The following is a 25,861-nucleotide window of genomic DNA, read 5'->3' on the forward strand; positions in this document are numbered from 1 at the left end:
ATTCAATAAAAGCTTAGAGATATCCATTTTGTTCAACGTAGTTGAAAGTTTTGGAAATTATGTATTTAAGGATGACAAACCCCTGAGAGTCCCCAGGGTAAAGGTTGTAAGTTATGCCCTGGGGGCATATAAGGTTTTTAACGATAGATTTGTCGTAAAAACTTCAAAGGGGGCTCATTCAATTGGAAATTGAGAGGGATAGTGCCCTTTTTAATAGTTGAAAGTTATTGGACCGTAACTAACCCCCCCCTCACGCCCACCAGTCCCCCAAAAACATTCAATAAAAATTTTTCAGATAGCCATTTTGTTTAGCGCAATAGAAAGTTCTCGATATCAGGTATGTGAAGATGATACCCCCCCCCATCCAGCCCTCAGGGCGAGGGTTGTAAGTTATCCCCTGGGGGCATATAAGTTTTTTATTGAAAGCGTTGTCGTGGAAACTTCAAAGGGGCTCATTTCATTGGAAATTGAAAGGGCTAGTGCCTTTTTTAATAGTTGAAAGTGATTGGAGAAAGACTAACGCCCCTCTCACGCCCACCATTTTCCCAAACACATGAAAAAAAAATTTTGAGATAGCCATTTTGTGTAACGTAGTTGAAAGTTCTGGAAATTAGGTCTTAGAGGCTGAAACTCTCTTAGAGGATGAAGTTACTTTTTCGTAGAAACTTGAAAAAGACTCATTCGATTGGAATTCAAAAGGCCTAGTGGCCTTTTTAATAGTCGAAAGTGATTGGAAGGGTTGACATTCTTATAGTAAAGATCGATGTGGGTATAATGTATTTTTTTTTTTTTTTTTTTTTTTTTTTTTTTTTAGACCAGGGCACTTTGTATCAAAGGAGTTGTAGGAACTTCGAAAAGGGCTCATTCGATTGAAAATAGAAAGGGCTGATGCCCTTTTCAATATTCAAAAGTCATTGGAGGAAAACTAATCCCCTTCCCACGCCCACCTTCCCATTTGCCTTTACGTTTAAAAACTAAAGATTGCCTTAAGATTAAACCAAAATGCCCAGTATTAATACCAAGTACCGGTTAAGCATATTAGCATTATCCTAAAAGCGACCGACATCTTAATGTTCAAACTTTCGGGGCTGCTTCTGCTCTTAAGATTTGACCAAATGATAATAGCATAAGTGCATACAAGCCATCAAAGAAAGTAAACATATTTTTTTGTGAATAATATCAAGTTTTCTACTTCCTATCAACTGGAGGAGGTATGAAACTAAATTAAACACTACTATTTGTGTCTAGATTTTTAAGAGGGTGTATGTTGTTAAAATTTGCTGAAAATTTTTCTCCAGCATACAAATAGCAGGCCAAACTATAAATTCTAAAAAAAAACGAAAAGATTTAAAGTATTATTTTCTTTTTCTCTGAAAGGACAATGTCAATATAAAATGAGCAGAAATTAATTAAAAATAGTTTTTCCAAAAAATAAGTTTTTTAAAGAAAAGTAAAGAACTCCAATAAACAAAAAATTAGCAAAAATAAAACAAAATAATCTACCAAGCGTGAAACTACCACAAATCAGCATCGATAAATAAATGAAACCCAAAACGAGCAGATTTTACAATAAATAACCTAGTCAAACTCAAAACGAGCAGAAATTAACATAAGTTGGGCTCAAAACAACAATGTCTTCCCAAGGCCAGAACATAATTCGCACTTTACTGAAAAAAATACAAATGAATGTGCATTGTCAGTTTAATATACATTTACTGATATTTAGTAATCAAAATGATAATATTATTTGACGTATTAAAATAAAAAAAGAAAAAACTTTTTTTTATATTTTTTAGTAAAGTGCAAATTATGTTCTGGCCTTGGGCAGGCATAGGGGTTTTGAGCCCATAATATGTTAATTTCCGCTCGTTTTGAGTTTGACTCGGTTATTTATTGTAATTTCTGATCGTTTTGGGTTTCATTTATTTATCGATGCTGATTTGTGGTAGTTTCACGCTTGGTAGATTATTTTAATGTATTTTTGCTCATTTTTGTTTAATGGAGTTCTCTAATTTTCTTTGAAAAACTTATTTTGTGGAAAAAGTGTTTTTAATTAATACTCACAAAAAGGGCACTTGAACATCTGATTTCCAATCAAATGAGCCCATTCCGGAGTTATTACGACCACCCTTTCAATGAAAACCTTATATGCCCTCGGGGCATAACTTACTAACCTTGCACTGAGGGCTGTGGGGGGAGGGGTGTCATCCTTAATGACATGATTTCCAGACCTTTTAACTACGCTGAATTAAATGACTATCTCAAAATTTTGATTAGATGTGTTTTGGGAATTGATGGGCATGAAAGGGGAGGCGCTTGTCACCCTTCAATTACTTTTGACCAATAAAAAGAACACTAGCCCTTTCAATTTCCAATCGAATGAGCATTTTTTGAAGTTTCTACGCCAACAAATGGCCATCTCAAAATTTCTATCAGATACATTTCGGGAAAATACGATGGGGGTGGGTATTCACCCTTTGATTACTCTAAATCTTAAAAAGGCACTAGTAATTCTGATTACCAATCCAATGAGCCCCCTCTGAAGTTTATACGATCATCCTTTCTATACAAACCTTATACGAGTATGCCCTCAGGGCATAACTTACAACCCTTGTCCTGGAAGCTGTGGTTTTTTTTTATCCTCAAAGACATAATTTCCTGACTTTCAACTACGTTGAACCAAATGGTTATCTATAAATTTTGATTTCATGTGTTTGGGGTAATGATGGGCGCGACAGGGGGTTAGTTGCCCTCCAATCACTTTTGATTATTCAATGGCTGCGCCTTTTTGAATCACTAGAGCTGCCGAATTTAATGACCCTTGGTTGAATCTGTCGGTGTCTATCGCTTCATTTTTGGCGAGCAGGAAGATACGAGAAAATTATTTTTTAAACTCCTCATTATGAATATAGGACCATATAGGTATACGGGACGGGGAGTTACATTTCATTTTTGTTAATTGTGTTGGAAACAAAAGATTAGCTGAAATAAAATTCTTTATAATTTTATTTGGCACCTCTGGTTGGATGATGTCCACTCAGTCAAACAGTACTTCTTTGCTTGATTTTTTGGTAGTTGTCGGTTATATAATACACACTCGAGAAGCGAAGTCTGGTGAATGCTAATGAAATAAAACAAAATATGATGAAAATATAATAGTTTAGAAACAAACTTGGGCAACATATTTGCGCATTAGGGGGTGTGGGGGTAAAGCATAGTATATATTAAATACGTAACGTAACCTAACCTATCCTAACCTAAATACCAACTAAATACTTAAATAAAATGCAGCTACAATTTATTTTCCATCCCAGCCAAAGCTAATTCTCTGGTATAAAGAAGTTGCTTGACCAGTTTCTTGTCTCATGTTCGCGTCATTCGCGATCAAAATTCTCGAGTTTGTGTTAACTAACCGACAAGTACTAATTTTTTTATTGGCCTAAGAGTGTTTCTACTCTAATTATGATTTAAAGTTTTTTTTTTACCGTACCTTTGTGTTTTCCATCACCAGCCCTAATTATATTCAGTTGGCTATCTATTTTGAAAATCTTGACCAATAGCATTAGTTGCACTAGCAATCTTAGACAAGTGGTGTTTGGTTTTGAAGGGGTCAGGTTTATATACAGCGTTCTTTTTCTCAGTAAAACATAAAGAAATTTTAAGTTACTCATTAAAATGTTAAAGTCTAAAATTAAAATGTTAATATCATAAAGAATATTAAAATCTGGGTCATTCATTAAAACTCAATTTCAACGACACCTGTCGATATTGAAAAGGTGCCAAATGTAAGTCCTAGTTCTTCTGCATCGCTTGGAGCAACACCAATCACATCGAAAGAGGATCCCCCGAGAAGTGAAATAGAAGCAAAAGAAGTACGAGCACAATAAAAATATCTCCATCCAGCTGCCAAAGGGCGAACAACTGATTTAGGTGTATTATCAGAAGTAGTTACGTTTGATTTACCAGAAACTGCTAATAACAAACAAGAAGCAATTTGAGATGTTTTTGTCCAAATACTGTCAACAATTTAGCTGACTGGAATAAAACACAGAGGAGATTAAGAACCACTGCTTTTTATGCTAGCACTTCATTAAGACAGGAGTTTGTGACCAACACAAAATATTTGTGACCAACAGGGAGAAACTAGACGAAGGGCTAAAAAAACATGCAGAATCTTCACTCTATCTCGAGTGTGCCAAAAAACCTATTTCGCATCAAAAGTATGTAGAAACAGGCGTCCTCTACCAGAAAGTTCTAAAACAACAATAGTAGGATACAATTGAAGATAGAAATTGTTTGTTAAAATTTATATATGTAATAAAGACCTTTATACATTAGGTTTTGCCTTTAAGAGGGTAACAAGAGGAGTCCTCACCCAAGAACAGGGCCAATTTCTTGGAAATAAATCAACTTTTCTCCAAATGCGACAAGAATTTTGGCCCGCCCTTCGACAAACAAATCAATTATTGCAGTCCAGACATTCAAAATGAGAACATCGATATGACAGCATGTCTAACTAGACATGCAATTGTGAACTTTACTGCAAAGTATAGGAAGGCGTTACACTTTGTATAAGGGTAGGGAATAGCATAGTTATAACGAGGTGTCACTTATTCCGCTCTCATAAAATTGCTTGGTAGCCTCCAAGGTTTGTCGAATTCACTAAAAATTAATAAATCCTAAATTAGATTACTAAAAATTGACATCATGCTGTGACCTTCCATCAGCTGGTCGGCTACCTCAGCCAGCCCCCCTACCATAAGTCCCAAGCTACGTCAATGCCAAAGAGTAATTGCCACTGCCACATTCCTCCTGGTGTAAAGTTAAAATAAAAACTACCCATCAAAGCCACTATTAACTTTTATATCTTATTTTCCTCTTCTCCCCCATTTGCTTCTATTGCATCACTTTCCCTATGGAAAGTCACCCACGTCACCTCGTTATTAGGCCAACATGGTGGCGGTTTCTACCAGGCTGAGCAGAAAAATCCTACAATGAGCTTCCGATCATCATAAGCCATGAAGATGTTCGATAGCATCGTCTGACGTCTGGTTTTTAAAAATATTCAGGCTTGAATATTTTGGGCTTGACTTGCCATCTTTGAGGTTTATTGTATAATGGGAGTTGGGGAGTGGGGATATGAGAGGCGTGGGTATGAAGGATGGGGTATTCATGCTTTGTCTTCTTACCCCACGGGTGTGTAGTTGTGGAGTTCACTATAGGTGTAAGGTGAAGGACTGGGTTTTCAGACAATACTATTCTTGTCTCCCCCGATTTTCTAAACCCACCCCTATTGTCATGGAAGTCATATCTAGGGATAGGATATTCCCTTTATATCCGAAGTCTCCCCCCCAAGAAATTTCTACCTTAAGAGTGTATACTATAACTATCTTTACTGTTTTTCTTTTGACAGTGCCCTCTAACTTTGCGGCTTCTATTCTCACCAAAACTGATGGGCGTGCTAATTAATCTCCATAGAAATATAATATCGTGAACGTATCTGAATCGTCAGTTTCATTTCTCTTGGTCAAATTACTTTGTATATAAGTTTAACTGCTACACGAATCAAGAAGCCATTTCTAATATTTTCTAATTTAACTTTTCATGTGCTTTTTGTGATTGTGTTAATAGGTATACTTTCTTATTATCAGGGCTCCTTTCCAAAGTGGTTTTCTTATTTAGCTGATTTTTTCTCCCTCCATTATCCTGTAGCCAGTGATAGTAGTAGCGACTATTTCTTGAATTGTCAGGTTTCCCTTTGTGACAGTCGTTCCTCGAATCGTAAATTTTTTTTACTACGATTATGTGAGTTAGGAGAGTAGGGCATTCCACAGCATAATGACCAAGATTATCATACCTGAAATAGGTTACCTGCAATTTTTATGTCTTCGATTATGCCTTTTTAACTCTTTATTGGTACAATCAATGGCATAATGTTCCATCAAACTGGAATGTTAGCACGTGACTTCTTTTTTTTTTATTTTGGCATTGAAGCCATATCACCCTTTACATAGTAACTACTGATAGGTAATAGCACTGCTGAAGTAAAACTTCGAATTCAGCTTTAATTTGGCTAAATTTCTGCTTAATACAGATTTTTGGAGGAAATACTTCATTAGACCTCATTGAAAAGGTTTTGAGCCCAATGAATTTGCTAGAGCAGGCATTCATTTATTTTAATATAAATCTGAAGAATGATTTTCGGTTTCAAAATCCGGGTTGCATCGACAAGACCCTGTGGTATCAAGCACAATGCACAATTTCTTATGTCTGGTTGGTGATAAAAATTGCTTCAAGTCGTGTCATTTGTAAATTTATCCTAAACCATTGATTTTGTACTTAATCTCCAAATTCAAAATAAAATTCCGTTGTTAATAAAACTAAGCTTTTCCAAGGATTAAGACCGGATATCCTCTCCCATGGACATCTTATAGGAAAGAGGAGGGGAATTTTTTTGGAGACCATATTTGATATCCAGGAAGTTTTTGTTTAATAATTAAAAAATTCAGGACACATATGTGTTCATAATTCTATTTCATCTCATCAAACCTTGTGTTTCATGTGTTTGATCCAAAATCGAACGGAACTTTTACAAATGTACCAGCATAAAGTGCAATACCTCTTGTTTTTCCTACCTTTATGTTGTTACCTTTCTGTATGATAATGTAATGCGACGGTAGCTAAAGGAAGACAGCAGAAAAGGAAAAGAAGCAAGACACGAAATGAAGTGAAATATTACTTATCTATAGATTACTTCAAATTGCCGTCTTTTTTTAAACCAATCTAAATTGAACGACCTTTGCATAAGCAATAACTGTTCCAAGTGGATCAACGCCAATATAGTTTAGACCGTTTAGGTCAATAAGCATCACGCATACACCTTTGGGATTGATATTTTTCTGATTGTTTCCAACGATATAACCTTGTCAGACAATTCGCATGCGTTGTTATAATTAAAGGTACTTATTCCTCTTGGTAATCATGAAACATTTTCTGAAATAAATTTCAATGCCAAACTAAGATGGCGTTGAAATCTTTATTTTGGTTACAAAGACATTTGTTGTACCATGCTGCTTGTTTTTTGTACTTTGGCGGACATAATATTGAGTATAAGTATAATCAAGGGAGTTTTAGACCTCCTTTGGTCTAAAAAATCAAACTTTTATTATGTTCTTTGATCCTCAATAATATTTAACTACTTTAGTTACGAGTAATATAGTCTACGATGTAAAATATATATATAGTCTATATTTTCATTTTACATCATAAATATAGTTTATGATGCAAAATGATAATAGGCTCATAAACGTTGCCTGTAACGTTTGCATATATTCACCACTAGACTTAGCAAAATCATTATTTCACCCATGTAACCTTCCCCTACAACATTTGACAAGAATCACTCTCTCTCTCTCTCTCTCTCTCTCTCTCTCTCTCTCTCTCTCTCTCTCTCTCTCTCTCTCTCTCTCTCTCTCTCTCTCTCTCTCTCTCTCTCGCTTTCTTTCTTTTGGTAACTAGCACTTTTTGCTAGGCTACTCAAAATTTTTACATCCATAACCTAAATAAATATATTTCTTTGACTGTTCATAGAAGACACATATACGAATGGAGGGGAGGGGGATTAAGGCCGGCTTCTCTCTAAATATAGAGGTATTCCACTATGGCTGTACATAATGTACAAAGAATGAATAAAGATGAAAAGAAAAACAAAACAAACGATTGTAGTTTTCAGCCAGGCAAGCAGTCAAAACATAAGAAAATCGGCTTTTTATGCCAATTCTAAATATATAAATTTCAATAAATCTAATGTTACCCATCAAGAGCTACGAGCCTGAGAAAAGTTGGCTGATTTTAGAATTAGGAGATAATATCCCTTGAAAAGCAAGCGATCATAATGAAAATCCTACCATTACATTAACCATGTCAAAGCACCCTACTTTAGAGGTTTCTTTTTTTCTTTATTTTTTTCCCTACGGATGATCTTATCGAACCAACTTTCCGAAGAACAAGAGAAATATCATTTGAACTGAAATTAAATGTTACAATGATTTTTATAAATGACCAAAAAGATTTTATCACGTGAAGGTGGCGTTTTCAACTATTTTGTGGCACCACATTACAGTGTTGCCCTTAAGAAGACCATGTTGCTATCGATCAAAAGTTCTGAGACGGTAAATCGATTTAAAAGTATCAAAGAATAATATAGTGATCCTAACTGCAGAGGAAGTAATGCTGCATGGTGGCACATTCGTTCCTGAAAAGCCACGTTGTCCATAAATGTTCAAACAGTTCGTGGTAACGAACTGTAAGTAAGGAGCGACCCGGTTCAATGGTAACCGAAACTCTAAAAAACGGAATTTTGATACCAATAGGTACATCAAAAGAATAAAATTTTAATTCTGATTTCAAAAATATAAGTTTCATCAAGTTTAATCTTACCAATCAAAAGTTACGCGCCTGAGAAAATTTGGCTGATTTTCGAAAAAGGGGAGAAAGACCCCCTAAAAGCTGTAGAACATCAAGGAAAATCACACCATCATATTCAGCGTATCAAAGAACCCTACTGTAGAGGTTTCAAGCTCCTATCTACAAAAATGTGGAATTTTTCATTTTTTGCCAGAAGAAAGATCACGGATGCGTGTTTATTTATTTTTTTTTTTTTTCCAGGGGTAATCGTATTGATCCAGTGGTCCTAGAATATCGTAGGAGGGCTCATTGGAACGGAAATTAAAAGTTCTAGTGCCCTTTTTAAGTGACCAAAAAAATGGAGGGCAACTAGGCCCCCTCCCGCGCTCATTTTTTCTCAAAGTCACCCAATTAAAATTTTGAGATAGCCATTTTGTTCAGCATAGTCGAAAATCTAATAAATATATCTTTTACGATGACTTAATCCCCCAGAGTTCCCAGGGGAAGAGGTGGAAGTTATGAACTTTGCCAATTGTTTACAGATTGTATTGGTTATTGGGAAGTATACAGACATTTTCAGGAAGGATTTTTTCTGGTGGGGGGGGGGCTGGAGGAGGGGGTTACTTGGAAAAATCTTTCCGTGGAGGATGTTTCTTTGGGGTAAGGGGCATTTCTATGAAGGGGGCGTCGGATTTCCAAGCATTATTTAAAAAACGATCAGAAATTAAATTAAAAAAAACAAATTTTTTCAACTGAAAGTAAGAAGCAATATTAGAACTTAAAACGAACAAAAATTATTATATATATGAGGGGGTTCTCCCCCAAGTCAATACCTCACTCTTTACGCTACAGTTTATTTTTTTAGTGCTTTCAAAAGAGCTATCTACTCTAATTAAACGGCCTTTGTGATTCAGGGGTTTGTGAATTAAAATTTTTTTTAACTTTTAACGTAAAGAGCATGGTATTGACTAAGGGGAGAACCCCCTTATATACGTAATAACACATACGTAATAAAATAACGATAAAAAAAAACAAGCGATACAGTTCATTAGTAATCGAAACTTTTAAAAACGGAATTTTGATGTCAATAAATGTATCAAAAGAATGGGCTTATAATGCTGATTCTAAATATATAAATTTTATTAAGTTTAGTATTACTCACCAAAGGCTACGAGCCTGAGAAAATTTACCTCATTTTTAAAGAGGGGGGAAACATCCCCTACAAGTGAAAGGATTTTAATGAAAATCACACCGTCAGATTCAGCGTATCAAAAAACCCTATTACATAGGTTTCAAGCTCATATCTGCAAAAATTTGCAACTTTGTATTTTTTGCCAGAAAAAAATATACGAATATAGAAGTTCATTACGTAAGTTAATTTGTAAATTACGTCAGAATCAAATTTAGAGACAGCCATTTAGCAAAAGAAAAGTAAAATTTTTATGCAAATTTTGTTTACTTATTCAATGACGGTGAGCCAAAATAAAAGCTGCATTAACTAAATAACGATCAGAAATTAAATAAAAAAAAACATGTTTTTTTAACTGAAAGTAAGGAGCAACATTAAAAATAAGAATGACAATAATTTATTCCTTATATGAAAGGGGCTGTCCCCTCCTCACCACCTCGGTATTTATGCTAAATTTTGACTCTCTCTCACAAATTTATTTTTTTAAAAAATAAAAAACTTTAGCGTAAAAAGCGAGGCGTTGAGGAGGGGACAGCCCCTTCCATATACGGAATAATTTCTGTTCGTTGGGCTAAACGAATTTTTCTAAAGTTGGGACTTGTCTGGATCATCTTTCAAGCCAAAAAATGTTAGTGTGAGAATTTTCAGTTAAAATTATTGAGCCATTTTCAAGAAAAAATGTATACATGTATATACAATGATTGTTCTTTTAAAAGAGTGGATGAAGGATGGGCAAAGCTAGGAGACATACCATAGGCAGCGTAATAGCGCTGCCTGAGTAAAGAGCGAAGTGGGCACAATGTATTTTTTTTCTGACCAAGACATCTCGTATAGAAGGAGTTGTCGTAGAAACTTCGAAAGGAGTTCATTCAATTGAAAATTGAAAGTTCTAGCGTCCTTTTTAAGAATCAAAAGTGATCAGAGGGCAACCAGCCCCCCCCCCCCTAGCCCATCATTTCCCCAAACACATACAATCAAAATTTTGAGGTAGCCATTTTGTTTAACATAGTTGAAAATATCAGTAATTTTGGGTCTGGGGGTATTAGGCCCCCCTATCCACAGCCCTCAATAGAAGGGCTATAATTTAAGCTAGTAGCCCATTGTTAATATACAAGGCTTTTATGAATGGGATGCTCTAATAAACTTTGGAGTGGGCTGGTTCAATTCGAAACTGGAAGCTCTAGTGGCATTTTTAAGAGTCAAAAGTGATCAGAGGGCAAATAGCCCCCCTCCCCTCCACGCACTCTTTTTCTCAAAAGCATCCGATCGAATTTTCTAGGTGGCCATTTTGTTTAAAATAGTCAAAATATCATATAACAATGCCTTCAGGGTTGACACAATCCCCAGAGCCTGGGGGCAAGGGATGTAAGTTATGCCCCGGCAGCATACAAGGTTCTTATGGAAGGGGTGGCTGTATAAATTTCGGAGGAGGTTCATTTTATTGGAAATTGAAAGTTCTAGTTTCCTTTTAAAGAGACAAAATGATTGGAGGTCAACTACCCTCCTCCCACGCCTTGTAATCCCCAAATGCATCCGATCGAAATTTTAAGATAGTCAATTCGTTCAAAATAGTCCAAAGGTCATATAAAATGCCTCCAGGGCTGAAACAACCCTCCATAGCCAGGAAGAAAGGGTGGTTTGTTTTACCCCGGGGGTATATAAGGTTTTTATGGAAGAGGTGGTCGTATACACTTTGGAGGGGGCTCATTCGATTGAAGATCTTATGAACCGTGTCAAAATGAAATTTCCAAATCAAGATGAGTCTTCCGGGGCATCAAGAGTGGGATGTTCAAATGGCCAAAAGGCAACATATGCATACTACTACGGTTGCTGCTACTACTACACCTACTACTACAACTTCTGCTATGATGTTAGTACTATTGAGGCTAAGCGTATTAAGGTGAAAATTTGAAAGAATATGGAGGGAAAATTTAAGCTAAATCAAAGCATGTTATGTGCATGCAGATTATCAAAAGAACGTATCTCAAGAATGGATTTGGGTATTGAGCTGGAACTTTCAGAGAATGCTTAAAGGGGTAAATTAATTTTCCAAAAGGCAATATATGCATGCTACAACTTATGCTACTACCACTGCTACTTTTACGACAACTGCTACTACTATTACTACTACTACTACTACTACTACTACTGCAGCTGCTACCAAAGCTGCTACTACTACTAAACTGCTCCAAATACTACTTTTATCACAACTACTTGTAAGGCTAAGACTATTAGAATGAAAAGGGCGTCAAAAGGAGTTCAAAAGGGCGCATCAGCTATATTTTCGAACGGCTTACCGTATCAAGATGAAACTTCTAGGTTATCATGAAGGGGATGTTCAACTGATCGAAAGGCAACATGTACATGCTATTACTGCTATTAATACTGCTGCTAGTACTGCTACTACTACTACTAATACAACACAACTTCTTCTACTACTTCTCCTACTACTACCATTACTACTATAATACTAGTACTATTAAGGCTAAGCGTATGAAGGTGAAAATTTGAAAGAACATTGAAGGGAAATTTTACAAATTTCAAAATACACTACGTGCAGGCAGATTGTCAAAAGGGTGTATCTGAAAAATGGATTCGGGTACTAAACTGGAACTGTCAGAGAATGCTTAAAGGGGAAGATCAATTGATCAAAAGCAAATATTTGCATGCTACTACTAACGCCACTACCACTGCTACTTATGCTACTACTACTATTACTACTACTTATGCTACTACTACTACTACTACCTATTAATACTACTACTACTGCTACTACTACTACTACTACTACTACTACTACTACTACTACCACTACCAAGTTTCCCGATCGAACGCATCTTGTAAAGATCAGTGTGGTCCCATGTATTTGTTTTTTTATTTTGATTGACCATAAAAAGACGGATAGAGCGTCATCTACCTAGTGAAGTAATCGAAAAAGCAGAACATTTACAAAAAAATAACCTCTAGAAGTAATCTCCACTAAAGTGAAAAATTCAGTACAAAACTCTATTTATAAACCTTATTAATGATAATTTAATAAAAAAAATAGATTCAGGGTACATTTCTCTTCATTGTAAAAAAGATCAATAAGTCGTCTTAACACAAGTCAAATTAATAGATATGCAACATGTGTAGTCAAATAGACCGTGGTAGAAAACGCTGAGTAGGGAGTTACTGTTTCTTGTAGTAAGCGAGACCTTAACCAAACAAATTTTAATAACGATATATACATCAATAGAATTGGTTTTATCCAAGCATTCCAGATACGTAAAGTTGATTAAGTTTAATGTTACTCATAAAGAGTTAGAAGCCTGAAAAAATTTGCCTCATCTTTGAAAAACAAGAGGACACCCCTAAAAAAATGAGTGATGTTGCTAAGAATCACGCCATCAAATTCAGCTTTGTAGGGAGCCCTTCTCCAGAGATTTCTTGGCCCATCTGCATAATTTTTTTTTCCGAAAAGGATGATCACAAATGCATATCTAATTATTTGTGCATGTTTTTTTCACCGGAGGTGATTGGATGGATCCAATGTTTGTTTAATATCTGGAAAAGGCTCATTACAATGAAAATCATAGTTTTTAGTGCCCTTTTTAAGAAGCAGAAAGGATTTCACCATTTTGTGGCGCCAAACGACCATTTTCGCCGAATAGAAAGCACAACTGGCATTGATTAAAAATTTTGAGATGGCGAATCCATTTAATATTCGAGTAACTATATATAGAGCTTTCCATTTTTAGAACCAGTAATGCTGCGCGATGGCTAATTCATTCCCAAGTCCCTACAAATTAAAGGGTTAGTATAGATATATTTTCATTTAACAAAGTTAATTCATTTCAGGCTTGGAAAACTTCTTCAGGCTCCAAAAGAGCTTTTTTACATCCAAATCTCCTAATTCTCCGTAGCTATTTAGATAGATATAGGAGGTTAGGAAGGGGATTATAAATTATTCTTTAACCTCCCTTGATGCCTGGGCACTGTCGAGAATATTTAAAAATGATCAGAAAAAACAAGTTTTTTAAACTGAAAGTAAGGAGCAACATTAAAACTTAAGACGAAAATAAATTATTACGTTATGAGGGGGGTCAACCCTTGTCAATACCTCCCACCTTACGCTAGAGTTTTTTGTAATTTTAAAAAGCTATTTATTTAAATTAAATGGATTTTGTGATTAAGGAGTCATTCTTAAAGAATTGGGACAAAATTCGAAATTTAGCGTAAAGAGCGAGGTATTGACGAGGGGGTGATCCCTTTATATGCGTAATAGTTTCTGTTTGTTTTAAGTTTTAATGTTGCTCCTTACTTTCAGTTGAAAAAATTTGTGTTTTTTTTATACTAGTACATGTAGAATTCAAGCTTGTACACTAGTAATTGCTACTGTAATATGTAAAAATTCTCACATTATAGTTGCATAACATTGTCAGCATTATTTACTGGTACTCGAGGTCAAGCTGTATCGGTAAAATCTGTGAATGTCTCAACCGCATGAAATGACTACTTTTTGAAAAAATATATTTGAATAGATATACAAAAAGAAGTATTAAAAAAAAGAGAGTCCAGGGATTCTAGAAGAAGCCTCCATTATTATATTGCGAAACTGCTGAGAATGGTGTTTGGTAATTAAAAGATGATCCAAACGGGGAAGTAACTCCCATTCCACCAGGCAAACCATATGCAACAGATCCCATTCCCATCCTCATATAGGGGTCAGCATTCATCATACCTGCACCATACATGCCATTGCCATACATACCTCCCATTCTACCACCATACATGCCTCCCATTCCACCACCATACATGCCTCCCATTCCACCGCTGTACATGCCTCCCATTCCTTGTCCATGCATACGTCCCATGCCTAAAAGAAATAGACCATAATTACATAAAGGCACTTCATGTACAATCAACATACGAAAGCCTTATTTATAAAAAAATAGTTTTTTCCATGAAAATAAAGAGCAACATTGAAACTTATTTTGGACAGAAATGATCCTATGTAATAGGTTTGTTGCTATTTCTTCCATTGTCAGAGCTGGATTTAAAGTTTTGACGCTTTTAGGCCCAAGTGTTTAGCCGCTCCATTTCTGTGAGCTTTTCGGAGAAATCTTTGAAAGTTTTGGGATAGTGGAAGCACTCAACAGAACGCAACGGATGAGCCAAAAATAATGAAAGAGAGAGGTGATACAGAACTCTCGGCCGCCATTCTTGGGAGACATCTGACAGTTTATAAGTGGCCACAGAATCCCAGTGTTGCGGCGGAAAATTACTTTTCCGTGAATAGGCAGCGCGGTGGCGGAGTGCACCTGGTACTTTGAAAATAAATCCTATCAATCCAATATTTGCTAAGAAAAAAATCACTCAGTAATAATATATTGCAAACCTAGGCCCGCGCCTAGGGGGCCCCACTCTTTGCACTGAGGTTTGACTAGTGCTTTACTGAAAGAAGTTTGTGGCTCAATATGCCTGCATATGCACTTACAAATGTACATATAAACTGATATATCCTAAAAATTACGGTCCTGTTCTGCATCAAGTTCATACTGTTATCAGAGGGTGTTTTCCTCTTTTCTCTAAAATTAAATAAATTATCCCAAGCTCTCAGCTTTTGCGGATAATTTTAAGAATTGATGTTGTTAGGTATTTTGAATTGATATTCTTTGCAAATATTTACATTATCAAAATCTTAGCGTCTTGATAACTGCTGAAACATATACTCTACTGCTGAAACATGTCCTCTCTTTACTTGCAGTTTTTTCCCACGAACTTTTGATATTTGTTTCTCACAAAAGTGTAAACTCAAAGTTTAAATGCAAAGCACTGGGACTGTTATTAGGGCAGGTTTCAATTAATCACTTCTAATCGAAAGCACTCTAGCGTAGCTTGCAATAAAGAAACATAAGCCCTCAATGTATTATTTATTATTTTTACTTCTTTATTCCCAGATCCAATAGAGATGGAGTGGTCTAAGAAAGATCTGATGAGGCTCATTCAATAGGAATTAAAAATTCTGCAAATTTGAGAGTTAGAAGGATTATAGGCCAATAGGCCCCCTTCCTTGACCTTTTACCCCAATAGTGTTCCTACCTCCTTAATCCTTTGCTTTTTACGCTAAGGTTGAATTTTGCTTTACTGATAAAGGTTTATTATTCAATGTACATGCTTATGCACTTACAAAAATATATTTTAAAACATGTTCCAGTTTTCATCAACAAGAAACCACTATCAGAAGGTGTTTCCTCCTTTCTCCAAATAGGTCAAAGTATCTAAGGCTCATATTTTTTACAGATAATTTTGAAATTAAAGTCCTTTGAGTATTTTGAATCGATATTCTTTGAGTATTTTGAATCGATATATATTTACGTTACCAAAGTTTCAATGTTTTTGTTTCTACTGGTGCAGGTCAGGTTGTGATTCCAATTTTTTTCTCATGGACTATTTTATTTTGCTTCTCAGAATGCACAGAATAAATTTTAAATATAAAGCCCAATGGTCCCTGTTATTGCAGATTCTAAATAAACACTAATAATCAACGAATCTCTAGCGTTGCCTGCAGTAAAGAGCCATAAGCCTTCAATGTATAACTTATTATTATTACTTCTTTATTCTTAGAGCGACTTCATATGAAAAGGGTGGTCGTAGCAATTTGAATGGGAATCATTCTATCAGAAATCAAAATTTCTGTCCTTTTTAAGAGTAGAAAGTAATTGGAAGACAAGCAGCCCCCCTCTCATGACCTCCTTCTCCCCCCCCCCGGTAATCTCAAAAGATATTCGATCAAAATTGTGAGATAGTCTTTTCGTCCAGGATAGCCGAAAGGTTCAGTAAGCAAGCCTTCGGAGATGGTATGACCCCACAGGATCTGGGGCAAGGTCTGTGACTAATGCAAATTAGCCATTTTTAAGCATATGCTTTAGAGTAGGAAAGAGAGCTTGTGCAACACCTCTGGATCGGCAAAGGTTATTAAGTTTAAACTCTCCGGAAAGGTTGCACGGGGAGAGGTTGATGAACTGAATCGAAATACTGCATGTGCATCCAGATTGTCAAAATAGTGTATCTGCAATATCTCAGGACTGGCAAAGGGAATTAACTCGAAGCTTTCATACAATGCTGAACTAAATCCAAAGATATTAAATACATCCAGGTTGTCGATAGGGTTTATTTGCAATGCCTTAGTAACAACTAAGGGTATCAAGTTCAAATTACTGAATGTGTTTAGGGAGATATCGAACCAAATCAAAAAATTAAAATGGTTGTGAAATACAAAGGTTACTCAGTTCATAAGGTATTACTTAAGTCAGTAGTATAAAATAGATTTATGAAATATTCCCACGCAAGGTGCAATTTTGTCTTTTCTTTAACATTTTCCTCTTGTGTCAATAATTCAAAATTTTATTACTAATATATATTTTTTATATTTCATAATCAAATATGTGCTTAAATCCCCTTTTCCTGACATCATGTTCTAAATCTGAAACAATTATTTAATAAACAAAAATCTAAATAATTTTGATAATAAAACAGAAATTGTGAGCTTACCCATCATCATGGGGTTGTAACCCATTGAATAAGGATTCATTCCTCCTAAACCTGAAGCATATCCATTTGTCATTGCAGCTGCCATTGAGGGTGGTGCAGTTGGAGGTATTGAAGCAAGTGCACCTACCTGAGCATCACCAGCTGTTGTGGCAGCACCCGGAACATTAGGAGTGTAGTCAACCTAAAAAGGGTGATTCAAGTGTTAAATATTCTACAGAGAATTACTAATAACACCTGTTTTGAAAAAGAGGCAACGACAAAAGTAAAAAAAAAGTTAAATCTAGGCAATGAACGTCTTCTAATAGTTCTTGTTGCTTTGAAAAAATCAAACAGTTCGTGGTAACGAACTGTAAGTAAGGAGCGACCCGGCTCAATAGTAACCGAAACTCTAAAATACAGAATTTGATAGAAATAGATACATCAAAAGAATTAGATTTTTATGCTGATTTCAAATATAGAAGTTTCATCAAGTTTAGTTTTACCCATCGAAAGTTACTAGCCTGAGAAAATTTGCTTTACTTTTCGAAAAAAGGGGAAACAACCTTTGAAAGTCATAGAATCTTAATGAAAATCACACCATCATATTCAGCATATCAGAGAACCCTACTGTAGATGTTTAACAAAATCAAACTTTGCTTTGAGTAGATAAACCTACTGTAGAATCTTAATGAAAATCACACCGTCATATTCAGCATATCAGAGAACCCTACTGTAGATGTTTCAAGGTCCTATCTGCAAAAATGTCGAATTTTGTATTTTTTACCAGAAGAAAGATCCCGGATGCGTATTTATTTATTTTTTTCGTCCCAGGGGTGATCGTATCAACCTAGTGGCCCTAGAATATCGTGAGAGGCCTCATTTGAAACGAAATTTAAAGTTCTAGAGCCCTTTGTAAGGGACCAAAAAACTGGAGGGCAACTCAGCCCCTTCCCACGCTCGTTTTTTCCCCAAAGTCCCCCGATCAAAATTTTGAGATAGCTATTTTGTTCAGCTTAGTCAAAAAATCTAATAACTATGTCTTTGAGGATAACTTAATCCCCCACAGTCCCCAGGGGAAGGGCTGGAAGTTATGAACTTTGCCCGTTGTTTACATATAGTATTGGTTATTGGGAAGTATACAGACGTTTTCAGGGGGGATTGTTTCTGGGGGGGGGGGGTGGAGGTTGGAGGGAGGGAGTTACGTGAGAGGATCTTTCCATGGAGGAATTTTTCATGGACTTAGGAAATTTTCCATAAAGTGGGTGCCGGATTTTCCTGCATTATTTAAAAAACGATCAGAAATTAAATTAAAAAAAACAATTTTTTTCAATTGAAAGTAAGGAGCAATACTAAAACTTAAAACGAACAGAAATTATTACGTATATGAGGGGGTTCGCCCCCTCGTCAATGCCTCACTCTTTACGCTAAAGTTTTTTTTTGTACTTTCTAAAGAGCTATTTATTCCAATTAAACGGACTTTGTGATTCAGGGATCATTCTTAAAAGAATTGGAACAAAATTCGAACTTTACCATAAAGAGGGAGGTATTGACGAGGGGGAGAACCCCCCTCATATGCGTAATAATTTCTGTTCGTTTTAATTTTCAATGCTGCTCCTTACTTTCAGTTGAAAAAACTTGTTTTATTTTTTAACTTCATGTAGAATCCAAGTTTTAAAAAAGATAATATTTCATTGGTTTAACTCGCATCTATTTCTTAACCATTTTCATGCATTATGGCTTTCTATTTCAATTTTTGGGGTGGTCTGGGAGGAGGCTCTTTAACTTATTTATTACGCGGAAATTATAAAAAATTTAACATTTTTTCAATTTTTTTCAGCTTATATTCCTTTTTGATAAAATGTGTTTAAGCATTTCATCGGAAGTTTAGAAGTCGGTGGGCTACTATATCAAGGACAGTTATATTTTCATGTTTTTGTTTAATATGACTGAAGCCTTAATGTATAATATTATCTTTGTATAAGTTGTCGTTTTCAAGTTGATGGGGCCAAGATTGAAAATCTCAAATGCAGTTTTGAAATTCAGTAAATAAAGACAGCAAGTATTCAGGAGTATTGGCAATACTCGTTTCAAGTCTCCATTGTTGGAACTTGGGATTTTTTTTGTCATTTCTGGCATTTAAGCATAAAAAAGCATTTTAAAAATACCTTTGCTCTGTATCCAGCCGCATCTGCAACATAGGTAACTGTTTGTAGACGGCCATCAGGCAAAGCAACTTTGTACTGGCCAGTTTTTGCTGCACCTATTTGGTTTTGCGTGTGGCTGTGCTCATTTCCACTCAGATCGTTGACTGCGTAATTAAAACCACTTGATGGCATAGCACCAGGCATGCGTGTCATCATTGCCGGTAGCAACTGGCTTCTAGCCATTGTAACCACGGCAAGCATGATCAGGCATTTCTAAATATATTTGAAATATTACAGAATCATGTTTTCTGAATTTTGGTTTATCCTATATTCAGAAATCTATACCATTCTTTCCCGAAATAGTTTTACAAAAAGTTTTTGTGGTTTTCAGTTATACTTTTCAGAGTGGTCTTAAATAATTGTTCATCTACAAAACACACAAATTCACTTAAAATTATTTTTATCTTACATGCCTTTCCAAATCCTTTACAAAAAGTATGCCTATACTATTTGGATGGATATTTCATTTGCAAAATACAAATAAGGGATATACTTAAGAGACTAGACAGTCAATTAATATCACTAAAATAATTATTAGATTCGGATAGGCGTGCATAAAATAGACGTCTGTAAAATAAATAGAAGAATACTGAAAGTGCATTGCTGCACCTTAAAATTTACCTCTAGACATAGCAGCCAAAAATTATATTTACAATAAGGAAACATGATATAAAGATTTCACATGTACAGGATTTTTTTGATATTTTCAGCTTTTTCGAGAGATCCTTCAAGGTTCCTTTTTAGAGCAAACGGCTCTCAAAACCATTAAGGGTTTCCTAGCAGTCTCATAGAGTATCTAAAAGAAATTTCAAGTTGAAAATAGTAACCAAGTCCTCGAAACATTTTTGTTAAAATCCCATGCGTCTGAATTTAGCAATACAATTCCTCAAAGTTGGAAATATTACTTTAAATATGCATAGTTTCAAGGGACTCAAACAAAGTGACTGCTATCGAAGTGGCAAGAAAAACAACTTATACAAAAAGAACTAATCTCATTATAATTATTTGCCGAACCGGTCTCATTCAGTAAAAAGGCGTCAAGACAAAAGCAGAACTATCCATTCATAAGAAATACAGTGGTACACAATTTGCCGTTTTAAACATGATAACAAAATCATTTTACTTGTGTATGATATTTGCACCATCTTCAAATAAATACGAAGAAGTTGTCTTGAGAGAGATTATTCAATGTAAGTGAGTCTAGGGGCGTTGGACTCCTCTTCTTTATCATATGGAAAACAATGATTAAGTAGAATATTTTTTCAAAAATTTTCGTTAGTTTGCTGCATACTCCTTAGAACTTTCGGCAGAAAGTCCCTTATATACAATCGTACATTATATCTGACTCTCCAATTGAAACGATAATTAAAATTTGGATGTTCCAGATACTGATTAATTGTCAACCAAGTAGATATGCAAAATTTATAATTTCAGCTTAAATGGTTGTATCATACTTCGAATAACCCCGAAAAACATTTTTGCATGCGGACACACTCTTAATTTCTTTCTTTTTAATGAAAATTTTGACCAACATTAAGATAAATAAATATAATAGCCCTCAAATATGGTTCCTATTCGCTTTATGTTTGAACACTGCTCTTTAATTTCACATGAAAAATTTGTTATTCACTCAAGAAGTGCAGGTTCCGAAGCAAATTCTTAATGGATACTAATCTTGACGGGTAATTAGTTTTGAGACCAATGGTTCGAAAATATTTCTAATCCATATAATAATATATTATACGTAATCGATAAAGAATATTACAATTGTCCTTGTCAAACCAAATGATTATTGAATTAAAACTTCTCAAACTGTAAAAAGGGCCACGAAGTAGGACTAATGCACCGTAATGACTCTTGGATCTTATAACAAATTGTTGATTGCTGTACGCAAGACGGTATCCAGGGGGGCTAGGGGGTTGGAACCCCCTCCTCCAACAATGTTTGTCCGACTTGTAAAAAGAAAACAAGAATGAATATAAACAAATTTTTGATGCGTTTTTAATTTTTTTTTACTCCCCCCCCAACCGAGAAAAATATTTACCTATTAAGAATCCAAAAAAACATACGAGAATTATATTGCAAACATCAGATAGGCATTACCCGGTCTTTATATAAGATTATGTATAAACAAAGGATTTTTCTCTCCGGGAACTGTATTTAAACTTTAGTTTTTTGGGGTTTAGGGGGAATAAAGGGTACCTAGGTTTGATCAAGTTAGGTTACGTATTTAATATATGCTATTCTTTACCCCCCCCCTAATGTGCAAATATATAGCCCAAATTATCTTCTGAACTATTATATTTTCATCCTATTTGGTTTTATTTCATTAACATTAACGAAGCTTCGCTTCTCGCGTGTTTTCTGGATCCGTAATAAGTACCAAAAATCCTTTTGTAACCCCTCCGAAAAATCCTGGATACAGTCGTGGTTGTATGCATTTAGTTTTGCGGTTTTTAGGGGGAGGGGTAGAACATCTTCTATTCATGCGCTTGCTCATGTTATTGCTAACTGAGAACGATAGAGAAATAGCCCCCTACCATCAAACCAAAACTTTAACTCCTGTTTGATTTTTGGGATTCAACCATGTTTTTGATGCCCTTTAAAAAACACAAAGGAGCATAGAGAGAATTATTGGTACTTTTAACTACACTAATGAAAAGCGAGTGCTCGTCCATGTCAAACAAGACACTGGTCGAACTAAAACCTACAGGACTGGGAAAAGGTCAGCGAAATGTAAAATTTTACAGCTACTAGAGCATAGTTACTCTATTTAGGTTTTGGAATTATGCTATCTATTTAAGATCAAAGATCGGTGAGATGCAAAAGAAAAGAAGAACATATCGTGAGGGAAAACTTCCAACACTAATTAGGGTTCGTATCATTGCTGTTTGGTTAAATAGACTCCAAAAAACGAAGCAAACGACGATATTATTGACCGATTTCGTTAGTTATTATTGGCTATTTAATTAATCACTTTTCTCTAATATACTATATGATAAAATAGATAACAGTATATCCCGTATATATATCTAACTTTACCTTGATGCTCTGCATTTTGATAGCACGGTATTAGCAACAACTCGAAATGCAACTGCTGGATAAACTGTTAGATGAAATATTATTTAAAGAGAACTCTTATAAAGGAAAAAAAAATCAACAAGGAAAGTGTGACAAAGACCTTGCGTGTTTTTCTAAATAGAGGAAAAGCTCAATTATGAATATCTGTTGTCATTATTTTGTCGATGACCTATTTGACTTGGGCCTTCACAGAGTTGATTGTCACGTGTCGGAACTAATAATTTTGACGTCATTTTCATCCTTTCACCAATTCTTTTATTAATATTACCATTTGTTTTATAGAGTGCCGGTAAGGTCGCTTTACCGGGAATGGAAAAGACTAAGCGAAAACTCAAGCAGGGTTTATCAACAGTATTACGATATTTTGCCTCTATTGCTTGCAACTATTGATTTCATAAGTGTATTAAATTAAAAAGAACATTTTTTTCTAAACTGAAAGTAAGAAGCGACATTAAAACTTAAAACGAACAGAAATTATTCCATATATGAAAAGGGCTGTCCCCTCCTCAACGCCTCGCTCTTTAGGCTAAAGTTTTTTATTGTTTTAAAAAATAGAGCAGCGAGACAGAGTCAAACTTTAGCGTAAAGAACTTGAAATCAGCATAAAAATCCAATTCTTTTGATGTATCTACTGGTATCCAAAATTATACCCTTTTTTTTAGAGTTTCGGTTACTATTAAGTCAGGCCGCTCCTTACATACAGTTTGTTACCACGAACTGTTTGATTAAGATTTTACAAGTGTTAAATACCTATTTGTAACAGAAAAAATTTCCGTCTGACGTAATTTGCCTAGCCCTTCTTGACAAATACCTGTTGCCTATGCTTAGACAACTCTCAACAGCCACCCACACCCACAGAAGTCAGATTGATCCCACGCCCCTGAGAACATAAACTAGGATATTAGCTGTTTCTTTTTCTCTGGTTTAGTTGAGGTTGAAAATCATCATATGGTTGGTTTCTAGAAGAAAACGAGGTACTTGTTAAATCTACGGAACACACCCAAGATGTGAAGTTAGGTTAATCCTAATGAAATATACCAAATTATGATGATAATATAATACTTGCGAAACTAAATTTTAGAAACTACCACAAAGAAATATGGATAGCAGGCCGAGCAGAACACATTATATTAAATACCTAACCCCTAACCACCTCTGTACATTAAATATTTAATCAAAATATAACTACATCGCAGTTTTCTGACTAAAAATAAGCAAATCATGCCTGATTGCAGAGAAGCAAACCGGTTTTTTCAGATCTTAGAGAGCAAAATTCTTGAGTGTGTCCGTATAATTAAGAAGTACCAAAACGATTTAGGGACCTTCTCTACCTATATATGTCATATTGTCTTGTGATTCCAACCACCAATAGTGTGGATACAGTTCTACTTTCTAACCCACTTTATGGATATTTGACAAATTATTCTGTTAGATAGACTGATTACAAGAACTATAACCTCCCCTATTACTAAGCGAAATATGATTATCATTGGAACCCAAAAAAGCACAAATACAACAACAGCGCTTATGTATAATCAAGTATTAGTTTATATCTGGTGATATTTTTTGTATAGGCCACTCTTAATTTATATCATGTTTAGCCAAGATCCGGCTCCGGATTCTCACATACATCCTGCTGAAAAAAGTTTATTTTCACCTGCTAAAGAGATCATTTAACGTCTATATATTACCGTGAATGTCCGAAATCTGGTTAATGTCAACATTCAGTGGTGAATGTCCGAAATTCCTTTCTTTTTCTGCTTGGATTCAATTAGCCTTACGAGTCAGCTTTTTCAGTGTCCCAGACCGTTTGGTTGATTTCTAAGAACTCTTTCTAAAGTATTTATTGACTTCAAGAGATTAGGGTTACCCATCCTCTTCCGCCACAGAGGTTGAATCGGTCCCTTATCAAACAGTTCTTGGTAACGAACTGTAAGTAAGGAGCGACCCGGCTCAATAGTAACCGGAACTCTAAAAACCGGAATTTTGATACCCATAGATACATCAATAGAATTAGATTTTCATGCTGATTTCAAATATATAAGTTTCATTAAGTTTAGTTTTACCCAACAAACGCGTCTGAGAAAATTTGCCTTATTTTCAAAAAAAGGAGGAAACAACCCAAAAAGTCATAGAACTTTAATAAAATCACACCATCGGATTCAGCGTATCAGAAAACCCTACTGCGGAAGTTTCAAGCTCCTATCTGCAAAAATGTGGAATTTTGTATTTTTTGTCAGAAGAAAGATCACGGATGCGTGTTTATTTTTATTATTTTTTTTTCCAGGGGTGATCGTATCGATCCAGTAGTCCTAGAATATCGTAAGAGGGCTCATTTGAACGCAAGTTAAAAGTTCTAGTGCCCTTTTTAAGTGACCGAAAAAATTGGAGGGCAACTTGGTCCCCTCCCTCGCTCATTTTTCCCAAAGTAACCCAATCTAAAATTTTGAGATAGCTATTTTGTTCATTATAGTCGAAAATCTAATAAACATGTCTTTGAGGATGACTTAATCCCCCACAGTTTCCGGGGAAGGGCTGGAAGCTATGAACTTTGCCCATTGTTTGCATATAGTATTGGTTAATGGGAAGTATAAAGACGTTTCAGGAGGGATTTTTTCTGATGGGGGTGTCGGAGGAGGGGGTTACGGGGTAGGATCCTTCTATGGAGGATGTTTCCTTGGCGGAAGGTACATTTCTACGAAGGGGGCGCCGGATTTCCCAGCATTATTTAAAAAACGATCAGAAATTAAATAAAAAAAAGTAGTTTTTCTACTGAAAGTAAGGAGCAACATTAAAACTTAAAACAGACAGAAATTATTACGTATATGAGGGGGTTCGCCCCCTAGTCAATACCTCGCCCTTTTCGCTAAAGTTTTTTTTAGTGCTAGTAGTGTAGCTATAATGATAAGTAGCGGACAGTCCCCCCGTCATACAAGCGGAGAGTACTCCTTTATAGTGTCAATTAGAGGAAGCGGTCAGTACTCCCTTACTGTGTCAATGAAAGAGAGCGGACAGTACTCCTTTATAGTGTTAATTAGAGGAAGCGGTAAGTACTCCCTTACAGTGTCAATGAAAGAGAGCGGAAAGTCCCCCCACCATACAAGCGGACAGTACTCTTTTATAGTGTCAATTAGAGGAAGTGGTCAGTACTCCCTTACTTTGTCAATGAAAGAGAGCGGACAGTACTCCTTCATAGTGTTATTTAGAGGAAGCGGTCAGTACTCCCTTACAGTGTCAATGAAAGAGAGCGGACAGTACTCCTTTATAGTGTTAATTAGAGGAAGCGGTCAGTGCTCCCTTACTGTGTCAATGAAAGAGAGCAGACAGGTAGCCAATGTAGCTATAACAGTTCCGAGTAGACAGGTAACCAATGTAGCTACAATGCTTACAAGCGGAAAGTCCCCCCGCCATACAAGCAGACAGTACTCCTTTATAGTGTTAATCTAAGGTAACAGACAGATAGGAT

At 35.6% G+C, this 25,861-nt stretch overlaps 1 protein-coding gene across 1 annotated transcript; it reads right to left on the reverse strand.

The window, feature by feature from the left end:
- Positions 1-14,128: 14,128 nt before the first annotated feature.
- LOC148951224 (uncharacterized) lies at positions 14,129-22,415 on the reverse strand. The gene is made up of 4 exons (XM_089090187.1): positions 22,357-22,415; positions 19,276-19,527; positions 17,132-17,312; positions 14,129-14,453 (listed from the first exon to the last, which is right to left on the reverse strand). Exons 1-4 carry the CDS (start codon positions 22,369-22,371, stop codon positions 14,161-14,163), a joined length of 741 nt encoding a protein of 246 aa, XP_088946313.1. The 5' UTR covers positions 22,372-22,415; the 3' UTR covers positions 14,129-14,160.
- Positions 22,416-25,861: the final 3,446 nt, after the last annotated feature.

This window comes from Artemia sp. Qi Xiang Cuo, chromosome 6 (genome assembly GCF_049724085.1).
Source record: "Artemia sp. Qi Xiang Cuo chromosome 6, ASM4972408v1, whole genome shotgun sequence".
Taxonomy (NCBI): domain Eukaryota; kingdom Metazoa; phylum Arthropoda; class Branchiopoda; order Anostraca; family Artemiidae; genus Artemia; species Artemia sp. Qi Xiang Cuo.

Excerpts from the sequence above, each read along its gene's own strand:
- LOC148951224 (XM_089090187.1), bottom strand. Across the intron at positions 17,313-19,275 it reads CGGCTGGATACAGAGCAAAG|GTTGACTACACTCCTAATGT; the intron begins GTATTTTTAAAA and ends CACCCTTTTTAG. Across the intron at positions 14,454-17,131 it reads TTACAACCCCATGATGATGG|GCATGGGACGTATGCATGGA; the intron begins GTAAGCTCACAA and ends TATTTCTTTTAG.